The 13,256-nt window shown below is 42.7% G+C and overlaps 1 protein-coding gene across 6 annotated transcripts in view; it reads right to left on the bottom strand.

The window, feature by feature from the left end:
• LOC108940682 (F-actin-uncapping protein LRRC16A-like) overlaps nt 1–13,256 on the bottom strand; it is an 82,900-nt gene that overhangs the window by 48,570 nt on the left and 21,074 nt on the right. For all 6 annotated transcript variants that reach the window (XM_018762995.1, XM_029259948.1, XM_018762999.2 and 3 more), the window contains one exon: nt 2,460–2,510. In XM_018762995.1, the coding sequence (XP_018618511.1) occupies nt 2,460–2,510 (51 nt within the window). The remainder of the gene's footprint in view (nt 1–2,459; nt 2,511–13,256) is intronic.

The following is a 13,256-nucleotide window of genomic DNA, read 5'->3' as shown; positions in this document are numbered from 1 at the left end:
GAATGACAGCAGCTCCCCAGTGATTCACAACATACATTGTACAATATTATAGAGACCATGAAATTTCTCCTACAGTCAATACATCAAAGCAAGCCTGTGTTGCTTTACGTGATTTATGATCCCAGCCATACATGGCTGACTAAAACACAGCTGGGGGAAAAGACCACGGCACGTTAACAATACTTCTACAGTACAATATTCAAAAGAACAATTTTGAAATCTCTTAAAACAGTAATTTTACTGAGAAATGAGAAAAGGAAAGTAAAATTAATAGTAAAAAGAAATAAAGTTGAGGAATTATACTCCACCATACTGCCATTTAATTTTGAATAAACTAAAATGTGCAGCAGTATTTATTACAGGGGTGGCTGTCTCCAGGCCTGGATTTCTGACTGTTCCAGAAAAAACTAATGAACCACCTTCTTCACACTTCAATCACCAAGTGGGGAGGAAGTACATCAATATAAACTGCTTACAAGGGAAAACCAGCCCACCATGTGGCCCTTGAGACTTAACTGGTCATCCATGATTTAAGAGAACTATATCTTTTTAGGCAATTGTAAACCAAATAACTTTTGCTGAAAACAGTCAGTTCAAGAGCTAACAGAGTCATCACATTGTGTATGTTTGCCCTAAAAACAAATAGTTTGTTCTTAGGCATGTTAGTAGGATATAGTGGCTCAAGCATATCCGGATGGAGTTAAATGCAGAAAGTCAAAGAAATCAGTGACGGTACACAGAAGAGTGATGAAAAAAGTTTTTTAAATAAACTTTTTAGAATAAACCCAGCATTCTAGATATGTTTTCTAATTGTACAAGCAACACTGTAGAACCAGTGTGACAACTACAATACTCCTTCCCTCGAAAAGAAACCAAATTCTGGTTTTCTGGGAGATTTCATCAGAAAAACACACTAGATGGGAAAAGAAAATCAGGCAAAAAGTACGGAGAATTTACTCTCATTTCCCTTCCACAAACAGCACCCTGTGGAGCTGCAGAAGCAAAAGCAAAAGCGCTGCTGAAGGTGTACTAACAAAAATAAGGAAGACAAACCCAAAAGCTAGATTTCCACTGATGTGCATCAACTGCAGGCAACTCTTGGAAACAACCTGCTGTGCTGCTTTATGAGAAAATGAAATCAGAATGGTCAGGGCATGGATCTGACATGGGAGAAAAAGATTGTTTATGCTCTCTGTGTAAGACAACAAATGCAGGCTGATTCCAACAAGTAGATCAGTCCAGATAAGATGTAAAACTGCATGGGGGTAGGTCGGTCAAGCAAGCAGCCTGGAGTTTCCACAGGTCAAATCCTTGTTCCATCAAATTACATTTTCTTTAAAGACAAGCGAGCCTTAAAAAATCTGTAGTGTGTCACGCCTGCCAATTTGGTAACAGGTAACACCGGCAGCTGATCAGGGTCCGGGCACATAAAAGGGCAGCCCAGACCATAGGAAGCTGCGGAACCTTGTTCAGCCTCGTTACTCACTCGTGCTCGACTTCCTGGTTTACCACGACTCCTTGCCTGTCTTCTGGATTACGTTTCTGGGATTCTCACTTCAGACTACATTAGCACATCGGTTTCTCTTGCCCGTCTCCTCGATCACGTCTTCTGGATTGCCCCTTGAACAACCCTCCTGTGCTCAGCACTTGGGTCCGGCACACCCGCTCCGGGGAAGCACCGCAGCTATATACAGCGTAGATAAAATTTATTTTTCCAGCCATGCTTGGAAAGTCTCTATATGGATCACTGTTGTTGTTAACCCATCTATCCATTATCAATATTTGTGCAATACAGGGTCATGGTCCAAAGCATATCCCAGAATCATAGATTGTGAGGCAGGGTACACCCTGGAGTGGATGTAAAGTTAAATAAATTTAAAAACAAAATAAGTTAAAACAGACAGAATGCCAAAGACAGGGGAAAAATGTAGGTCATAAAATGGTCAAGTTCATTGTATTTTAACTGCAGACTGCCACGCCCACACGGAACACCTGGGACGCGGCGCAGACTACAGCATAAAGGGCTGCGTCAGACCACCAGCTGATGCGGAACCGTGATCTGCCTCCTCGTTAGCGACCTTCTCCAGCCATTTCCTGTTCCCGAACGTCTTCCCCGAACCCGTCCCTTGTTCCCCCGATCTACTGCCTCTTTCTGATCATCGACCTCTTGCCTGTGTACTGACCTCGCCTTTTGGATCCTCCCTGTTACGACGTTCGCACCTCGAAGACCCTTTGCCCGCCCTCTGACCTCCTCTCTTGGATTTCCCCGAAGACACCACCACGATTACCGCTCTGCACTTGGGTCCGCCGCTTCCCTCAGACCCGACCATGACACAGACCTCCTGGATTTTCAGTTTTTGGAGCTGGTACTGGAAAGCTGACCCACTCACCCTTGACTCTGTTTTGCAAATATTTACACACATTTACACTGAGAAGAATGTAGTGGTTAGGGATCGTACCTTGGCGGGGACACGTGCTGTCAGGAGGTACGCCCGATGAGCAGAGAGAGCCTGTGGACAACAGAGAGGAGAGAAGCAACATCAGCATGAGAAAAGAGAGAGAAAAGTGACACAAGGGCTTGAATTCAAGTCTCAGTCAGGGATTTACCTCAGAAAAACACCCACGGTGTGTGAAACGGTGTCATTTTTCTAGTCCAGACTCATCACATGCCATCAGTGCACGACAAGCGAACTTGTAAACTTGCGGTTTTGCATGGCATGTCTTCATGCAAAGCTTTTCATTTAAAGTACTTAGCGAGTAAAACACAACTGAGTGCCAACTAATCCTACCGATTCACACGGAGGATTAAAGAGGTGAGTGGGAGCATTTCACGCACTGCAGCAGCAAGATGGGTTGCAGCAAATGGAAGTGAAGGTGATAATTGATAATAAAACAAAACAAATGCCGCAGCAAAAGAAAAGCACTTTGTCAAGAGTGCTGTTAAATTTCAGAGAGAATAAAACCACTTTACATTTGTGTTAAGTTCCCCAGGCAGCGAACACTGACACACACACACACGCACACGCACACGCACGCAGGGCTTTGAAATCATTGTCAAGTAAAAGCTATGACAGACACAACCCTGGATTTTTTTTGATAATTTATGTGGCATATAGCTGAAAAGCCATGCTTGGAATGAAGAACAAGACTGGAGCAAATAAATATTGGCAAATCTGTCATGGAAAAAAGTCACATGTGGACAAAGCTGCAGTGCTGTCACAATGGACTGTGGGACATTTGTATTGGCTTCTGTTCAGGACAACTCCAAATGGGGCTGAGAAAATTGGAAAGGACGTATCTCTGAACCGAGAGGTTGCCAGGACAACAGCCACATCACTGAGCAGGAGGGCCCTCAGCTTTCGCACCAATAACCTCAAAATGTACAGAACAATGAAGCGGAGCAGGCTTCATGTCACCAACACACTAGTTAACGGGAGTGGACAAAGTACTTTTGTGTTGTACGGCTGCAGACTTTCCCATATCTCTGTTCCCTTTTGAGTTCAATGTCACTTTGGAGAAAAGCTTCTGCTACATGAACAAGTGTAAATTTGAATGCTCCAGCATCGCTCTAGAGCAAGATGCTTCTGCTGCATGGATGCTGTTAAATGGCTAATGCAAACCACTAGTGGGTTTTCCACCACTTGACAAAGTGATGGCGCTTTTCAGCCCTGTAACAGATGCCCCCTGGACTTCCTTTCTACAGCACCCCACCCCTTTGTACCTCACACAACATGTCAATATTCAAATAGATTAGCCTGACTTTTCATTGATCTCTTTATATGGAAATGAGAATAGGAAAGAACACAGGATGTCCAGGGCTACATTGTTGTATGACTTTCACTGACACTCATAAGGTGGGTACAGCAACAAGAGAAAACACTTTCTTATACAGATAAAGAAAGCTTTTCACAAAACTGAAATAACAGCATATCAACATATCATACTTTCTAGTACCCATTACAGTTTTATTTTTCAATAAAAAGTCAATAAAAAAAATAACATTTTTACTAATTTGTTCCTCAACTGATACACTTATCCATGGTGGTTTATCAGTATTCCACCCATTTTTGCAGCTGGGAAATGTTTTACTAAAGTACTTCAGGGTAATAACCTTCCAGTAAGCCTTGAACCAATGACTTTTGAGTAACAACATCTCCTTAACTGCTGTGTTGTATGCTACAATAAAAACAGAAAAAAAAAAAAAACTAATTTTAATTTAGTTTAAGTTGTTTCCAACTTTTGCTCAAAGTAGGAAAGGAGATGAGTTTACTCTGTTTCACAGAGCAATTCAAATGGTGTAATTAGGTTGGGAGTCATTAGTATCAACTCCATCGAGGTCATTTGCCCAGAGTGGGGGTGTTCTGGTTCAGTATTTAGCAGGGCACTTCTGGGGGCATGTTGCGGTCGGACGGGTGACTTCTAAATGTGGTAAATGGAACTAAATCAGCTTTTGAATAAAACATCCATCTAAAAGGATGTTCAGCTAGACATCCCTTGCTGATGCAGTGCACTCAAATGAGGACAGCAATCATTAGGTTGCAGTTAGCGGCCATGTCAAACCTCATATCCTGTCTAAAGTCCTCTTTCTCCAGTTTGAAAAATGCAAACAGGCCATGAAACACAGGTACATGTAACTCAACTAGTGCAGAAATAAACATACTGTGAACCAACAATGTGAGATGAGAGAATCTTGTAACATGGCTCAGATCATTATTCATCTTAAAATTTCTTATTTTCTGATAACTACTTGTTCAACGCAGGGATGCAGTACTCCAGAGCCTATCAAGGAAGCACAGGGCAGGAGGCAGGGCCCATTCTGGATGGGACACCAGTCCACTGCAGGTAACGTGAAAAGTTAACTTTAAAAATTCTCACCAAATTCATCCCTGGTTTAACCTCAATCCTATCACCAGGCACAAGTTGGCATCAAGATCTTTAAAGTCAAGCCAAGCCAGCCAGGATCTACCTGCCAATTCTGCGTGTACATCCTGAAGTGTAAAGCGCTTTACAGTGAGTGGACTTAAGCCCTCCAACACACTCACTGGAACATTCATAAACTGAGCCCTACTTCACAGAAACCCGCACTGGTGTAGAGAGATAATAGGATATTGCGGGGCTGGTCTTATGACGGCCTTAATCTTATAAGATCAGCCGTCTACAGAAGTACTGCAGGCTTTCCTCTGCTCTTTCTTAGGGATTGTTCTCTTTGCTCCCTTGCTCATGGTAGGCAGTAATTGGGCTGAACAGTAGGTTGGACCATAAGCTGCACCAACACACCAAGCCAGTTGCCACCCATCATCTTTAGATAGTCGTCTGCAGAGCCGAGAAAGGCGTCAGAGCCCACCAAGCTGCACTGGGTCTCACAGGACCCCCATCTGGATGGGAGAACACGTTCGAGTGCATGTGACATGACAATTGCTAGTGAGAGGGGACAGGCTGGGGGGATTGAATAGTGACACCCCTATGGATGACGGATCGCTGAAACCACCTACAGCGATTGCGGCGGTAAGCAGCAGGAGCTGGGAGGGAGTGAGAACAAAAGGTGGAGGATCTCTCCTACATCCAGAGCTCTGTCAAAACCGTGCCAGGAAATTATCTCTGCTGCTAATCCAGGGCTCATATCATCATCCACCCCAGCCTGCTGTTGCCATGGTGACCAAGCACCCCATTCCTCATACGAAAGTTGCATGTTGCAGTAGTATAGAATCAGTGCTTTGATCTCCATTGACAGGATAAGTACAAATCATATTAAAAAAAAATGAGATCAGCTGCTGACTAAGGTTTACACTGTGAGCAGATCAATGCTCTGAATTTGTCTGAGTATGATTACTATACCTATAGAAGAAACCAGCACAGCTCTGCTAATGCACTCTGGAACCAATTAATACATTCTAACACCTTTTCATATGTAGATTTTTTTTAAAACCCAAGATTAATATATTTTCAGTTTTCTCTATCACGGAGACAGGGGCAGGGTTGGATTTGAACCCACAACCCTGGGGCAACAACACTACTTACCAACAGACACACCAAGATATCCAAATATATCAGTATGTTACTGTACAGAAAACTAACCTACATTTTGTTTCTATTAATTTGTTACACTGTAAATGAGTCTTGCCTAAGATATATCAATGTGGCAGCATACTTCCCAACGGCCAAACCAAACATTTTAGTATTTAGTCTTATTTAAAAAACAATTAGACAAAACAGTCTATCGAGAAGCAGTTATAATGGGACAATGGAAAGTTGAAGCAGATCAGTTATTTCAAAATTAAGGGAAAAAAGAACCACCTTTATTTAACAACTGGAAAAATAAGACCATCCACAATAATTAATTAAATGCTACTGTTTATGTTGCAGGGGGTGCGGTGGCGCAGTGGGTTGGACCGGGTCCTGCTCTCCGGTGGGTCTGGGGTTCGAGTCCCGCTTGGGGTGCCTTGTGGCGGTCTGGCGTCCCGTCCTGGGTGTGTCCCCTCCCCTTCTGGCCTTACGCCCTGTGTTGCCGGGAAGGCTCTGGCTCCCCGCAACCCCATATGGGACGAGCGGTTCTGAAAATGTGTGTGTGTGTGTGTGTGTGTGTGTATGTTGCCTTTATTCATCATTCCTGTTGACATAATGAGAAATTCCCAAAAAAATTGTCATATGTATTGTGGGTTATTCTGCGTTGTCGCTGTAAAAACATCCGCAATAAAATGTTGTTTCTGACTTGGACATGGCACTAAAATCATACAATGAGAGCATAGGTTGTCTATTCTAATAGTGCACATTACTGTCAGAAAAATAACAAGTGTTGGATTTGCCAACAATGGTGCCTGTTCTAATACCAGGCCAAACCAATCAAAGGATGCACTGTTAGACATCAGTCCAGAATAATCAACAGCTGAACTGTGCGAGTACCTCTCTAGGTTTTGTACAACGCTGCCCCCTCCCCTTCGGTGTAATCATGGCCTTGGGCTCAGTCACTCGGAGTCCTCCGGTACGCGCCACTGCGCTCATTACTGACTTGCAGATTCAGCAAGGCATGAAAAATTAGGGGGGAACTGAATGCTGGGCAATTCTCACTGCTGATCCCAGATCAGAAAGATGGGGGGGTATGGGGGTCCTTGAGGGTTCTCGTCAAGGATCGATCTTTTTGGAGGCCACAGACTCACCTACCCTCGAGCAGAAAAATAATGGTTGTCTTCTCTGTAACTTTGCACCCCTTAGCACTTCACATTAACCTACTTATGATCAAACCAACTGTGGAGCATAGAGAGCGAAAGAGAGAGAGCGAGCGAGTGAGCAAGGAGAAGTATGACTAATTGACCAACAGCATTTTAAGCATTTGTTTGTATGGGAAGAGAGCTATTTTCATATGTATTTTGTTTTCATATTTTCTTTCCCTCCAGGGCCATTGAGACATGTTCACATAAAACCATTCAAACATACCCTTATCAAAAATACATATTTGTACCACTTCCAAGTGTTGGGGTCCTGTTTACTATTCAAAGCATGCTTTGGTGGTAGAAAACAGAATGAGGGCAGACCGAATGAAGACAGCAGCAAAGAATCTTTCTCTGCAAACACTGTTAACTTGGTGTCTCTACACGATCCAGTATGGACAAGGAATTCACATCTTCATCAGATAAAATACAGCCATTATCTCATTTTCAGCTCAGCTTTCATTATTATTGTTGCTCTAACACTTTTATCCAAAGCAGCTTATTGTTTATTATTCATATGCATAGCCAGGAATTTCTTACCAGAGTAATTCAGGATCAAGTACAGTACCTTCATCTATGGCAGTATAGTAGTACCAAGGAGTGGAATTCAAAGCAGGAATCCTCAAGCTGCAAGTCAATGTCCTTAATTATTTACACTCTCTCGGCCCTAGATTATTTCAAACCAACCAGTATTTGACCCACTACTGTCACACCCTCTGCCTCGGAAACGAGCAACACCTGTGGCTGATCAGGGTCCGGGCACATGAAAGGACAGCCCCGAGCACAGGAAGATGTGGAACCTTGTTTGGCCTTATTCTTTGCTCCTGTTTTGTGTACCTCTTCCCTGACCTCCTTGTCCCTCAACCCTCCTTCCCCTGAACCTCCTCACCCTCTTCGTCTCCCTCGACCCATTACCTGATCTTCGACTTGTGGTTCTCGGATTCTCCTCGTAACAATGTCTGCTCCTTGGTGACCTTTGCTAGTTTCCTGACCATGACTCTTGGATAATCCCCTCATCCTGTGCGCCTCTATGCTGCACTTGGGTCTTGTGACCCATGCCCTGGACAGAATTGTGACAATTACGTATAAAGCAATGCATTGTTACTAGAGTTATTTGGGCTAAGTAGCTTGATCAGGGGAGCACTAGCAGCAACAGGGAATAGGGTTCGAATAATCAAATTTAATGTTAATGTTCTTTAACGGTGTGCTAGCTGCTGCACATCTTTGATAATTTGTCAGTTTTTTTAACCAAATAAATGTCATGCCCCTGACAACGAGTGCAGCAGCAACACCTGCCTCCAATCAAGAAGAGACAGGATAAAAGGAGCTCTGTATCCACATACTGATGCGGATTCTTGCAATTGCTCTGTGCCTTTGCAGTCTCAGTGTCTTCGTTCAGCGTTTGTACCTAGCTTGCTCTTGTGTCTTGACCCTTGCCTGTTCTTTGTCTGACCACCAAGTTTGGATCGCCCGTCTTGCCACGTTCATCCCTGGATTGACCCACGCCTGTTCTTGACTCTGATCTTGCCTTGTCCCTTGAACCTGACCTACGAGATTAAAGTCCAACCCGCAATTGGGTCCACAAACTTACCTGCGTCCAGTCCTCGTGCCTGACAATATCGACACACCATAGGCAAGTAGTCCTACTACAATGCAACTGTGAATTTATAGTCTTCAAATCACAATCAGTTATTTCAGTCAAAGCAAGTCACATGCAGAAAAGCCTTTGGGGATACTATGAAGAGGTGTACATTAAAAACTCCACAAAAACTACAGTGCTGTCTAATTACTCTTGCTCTTATATCTCAATGCCAGCAGTTATATGCACACCAGATTCAAACAGAAAGAAACAAACAAGGTGTAAAGCGGTAAATGTCTACACTCATTCACACTGTGTGCGGCTGCTCTCAAGCCTGTGTGCCACTGTGCCTTCCCAGCATGTATCTCAGAGCTCTCAAAGCATCACCTGCTGGCTTCTGAGTGTGACCAGAGCAAACTCAGTAACAACCTACTGAGGATTTCAAACAGGTTCACAGCAACACCCAACAGGGAGTGTTGAACAGCACTGAAAGAATCTGCTATTGTTTTAAAATACATCACAATATAGGCTGTGAAAACAAAGGAAATGCTGACATAGAATAGTGTGGGAAAATAAAACACTGTCTTTCTTTGGCATCTCAACTAGGCAGAAATATTTAGGAGGCATTCTTGGGCCTATAAAGGGTTAAACTGCACTGTACTTGACAAGCCAAGATGTCTATGTGGAAACAGTGGTTATGGGCGAGAAGTGAGAGCATCTCCCTGCCAAAAGTTTCTCGCTGGGCTCCTGCCCCATGAATGGGTTGGGCTGGTTTGACCACCGCCCCCGCCCCTTTATACCCAGCCCCCCCCAGAGTCTCACTGCCGATAGGGGGTCCCATTGTGAGAGCCCAGCCAATTGGAACCTAAGGGCTGCCATCCATCTATGCTTTTACACATGACTGGAAGGCAAGGGAATGCGATTTACAGTGCTCTGGCTCTGAATGGCACAAACACAGCTGTTGTTCGTTCCTATGAAGAAACACACTGTGAGAGGACAAATTGTTGTCCGCTCTGAACATCTGACATCAGCAGCACACATATTGGACCTCTGGCTAATCAGGTTTTGTGGAATATTTTCATTAATGAAACTGGCTTTGGACATTTTAAATCTTGGGCCTTTACACTGCAACCAACCAAAGATAAGATTATCTCCTATTCAAGCGAGCCCATACATGCTGCCAACTCATCACAACCAGGCTGACTTTGCAGGAAGCAGAACTCTGTCCATCACCCTTCTCGGCATATTTGTAGAGTCTTCCTTTACTTCTTCCCTATTTTCTTGAAGTATGGATCTTGAGGTTAGAGATAAGGCTCCCCTGTCTTGCTTGCATCTATATGCTGACAAAGGTAATAAAAGATTAACTGAGAAGCTGCAGCTAGTTAAGTGTGAGGCACCATGTAAACTGTGAATGGAAACATGAGGGAAGAGTAGGGCATCCTTTAGGGGACAAGGCCAGATAAGATCACCCACACAGCCTTTCATCGGAACAGGAAGGCATGTATGCAAGCAGGCAGGGAGTAGATTACTAACTACCCATGTTTCTACCCAATGCAATTCTGGCCACATTCATGAAACTCATTCACCCTCCTTTACAGGTTTACAGCAAAGCAAAAGAGGTCACACGAGTAAATCACTTACTAATTTACTGAGTTATATACCGAGTTAAAATGGTACATTCCCTCTGCTCCTGCCTATAATCCCCCACCACAGTGATTAAAACAAATCTCAAGTTTGGCATCCCTATTTCTTTGGTTGAAAAGGACACACCAAAAGCTAAGCACAGCATCAGTTCATGGGGTTGAAGCCAAGGTCAAGACGTTTAAATACGTCCCAAAAAGCACAACTTCAGATTCTAGAATTTGCAATGACTCCATGCTTTCCGGTCCCCAGATGCTTACTGATTGACAGTTGTGCCAAGCTGCAATGTTTTTTAGAACCCACTGACACAAGGCTTAAAATGTCTAGGTAAAAATGAGAAGGGCTGTAAACATCCAAATAACACACAGCAGCAGGGGTTCTAGTGGTTAAAGCATCACCTTCTACTCAAAAGACCAAGGGTTGAATCTGGCTCCTGCAGTAGTACACTTGAGCAAGGTACCTACTCTGAATCTCTACAATCAAAATTACCTAGCTATATAAATTCTTCATCTTAAAGTTCCCAAAAAAAGTTTGTAAAACCTTCCTTGGTGGCGAAATACCAAAAATATAAGAAAGTTTTCTTAGCCAAGCAGTGTCAAAACACACATGCTTAGCATCTGGCCTTCATCTTATGGAAAAAACTGGATAAATAAAAGAAAAAAAAGTAGTAAAAAACTGACAGATGTCCTTAAAACGCTGCCGTGTTACTCTGGACCTGCTGTTTGCAGAATAGGTGTTCTACAGCGAGTCACAGCTGACAAGCAGGGAATAGCAGCTGTCTACCTGTCCGCACTTCTCCAGTGCCAGGACAATGCAGAGCGAACTCATACTTATCAGCACTGTTTGCGTCTATTCATCCCCCAAACGGCAGGATGTCAGATTTTCCACTGAACTAACCTCAGTTCAAACTGATGACAGGTGATTAATGCACACTCGATGCCCCGCTAACCTCTAAGAGCCTCTTGTAGCACAAAATTTAAATTACACAACACTGCAAATAATACAAAATGGCAACTTAATGTTTGGTTAATTACATGTTTCATTAAGTTGAGTTTTAAAAGGTTGGCAAAATAATAGTGTAGTATAAAGAAACTCATTTCTGTTGAATCTGCAGACTCTTTTGTGCTGGAAAAGCACTCTTTTCTATATAAAATGAAAACTATCAGTCAGCTAGTTAATATAAGAATTCTAGTAAAAGGAGAAACTCTTTATCAGCTACGAATTCATTTCGAACACCACAAACTCTGATTCCTGATGACCATGCAGAACTCTCAAGCTGAGTCACTGGGTTTTCCTTCACAATTCCTGGTCACGTGGTGCATGGAGGGCAGAACAAAAACACCCTAGGGGCACAACAAGTGTAGAGCTGCTGTCTATGTCTCTTATGCATTGCACACCAGGGTCTTTTATATATAAGCCTTTTCTGACAATATCCTGAAATAGACATATAAACATCATATAAATAGTGTCTTATCCCTCTAAAATACATGTTTACTCATATAGCTGATGCTTTTCTCTAAAGTGACTTAGAATGTTTACATTTATTAAAAAAACATGGTTGAAAAGCAATTGGCATGGTGTAAAAGCAAACATAATTTTTAATTTAAAAATGTACCCAAAACCTCACATTACAAATGTATTTAATGTCCAGAAATGACATTTCTTAAGACAGTTCATTTATTTGGCTCCTTTCCTCTTTGGATCCTCATTCTGCCTGAAAAAGAGACCACTTACCTCTCCTCATTACACTTATGAACCCTTGTAAGGAAACCTTAGCTTACCTCCACTATTGTAATCTTTAACAATCAGCACATGAATGCATAATGTAATTTAAACCCCTTCCACCTTTTTAACAATCTTTACACACTTCACTAGACATAGAATGCCTACAAAACTTTTCAGAGAAGTCCCATTGAACAGTTGTAAAATCTTCAATACCTTTACTGTAGATGAACCTCAAGGCCTCTTTATTTATGATGCTGTGAGCCAATGAAAGAAGAGTGTGACAAGTGATGCTAATCCTTCAGATACAACAATGTGACTCCACTTTGTGCAAAACATTTTCATTAGCGACACGTCCAAGGGTAAACCCAGCCTGCGCAAAGGCACCTTATTGTGCCACTGCCTTTCAAAGGGGACTGTGTTTATCTGGTGACCAAATCAGACAACTGAAATTGATTTTCCCAAAAGCCTCTCTGTTGGCTAAATGTCCCAGGTGCCTCTGAGACAGGAAGGTGAAAGAAAAAGGGTCTTTCATTCAGATTCTTGAGGGGACATGGCTGGGCTTTGTGCCAATGTGTAATGTCAGCTGGTGGGGGGGTGAAACCATGACAAGGGACACGGTTGGCCCTGGTGGACAGTCACTTAATGCCATCTTTTTTCCATTGCTATGCTCCTCCACCTCTGCCCACTTGGTAATCGCATACACCAAAGATCCAAAATCAAAAACCACAGGGGTCTTTGGTTCTGGCTCCAACTTGGTCAAAAGACCTCCCCCTCTTACTCAGAACTGCTGCATCTCCCTCTACATTTAAGAGGCATCTCAAAAATCACCCCTCCCCTGATCCTGTAGGTCTATGATAATCATGTAAGTGTTTAACAATTTTTGAAAATAACAATTTTGTTGAATAATAGGTAAACCTTTATGTAGCTACTTCTGTGATGTATAGTGATTCATATGATGGAATATGACAAATTGACTGTAGTCTAGAATCATGTGCCTGCATTCAAAATTCTCCTTCTGTTGATGTAACGAATTTAGTTTATTTTTTTCCTCTGAGATGTACATTGCTTTGTAAAAATCGTCTGATGAATAAATGTGTATGTAAATA

This window comes from Scleropages formosus, chromosome 18 (assembly GCF_900964775.1).
Source record: "Scleropages formosus chromosome 18, fSclFor1.1, whole genome shotgun sequence".
Classification (NCBI taxonomy): domain Eukaryota; kingdom Metazoa; phylum Chordata; class Actinopteri; order Osteoglossiformes; family Osteoglossidae; genus Scleropages; species Scleropages formosus.
The sequence above is the reverse complement of the archived record's forward strand: the minus strand, read 5'-3'. Positions and strand labels throughout refer to the sequence as shown.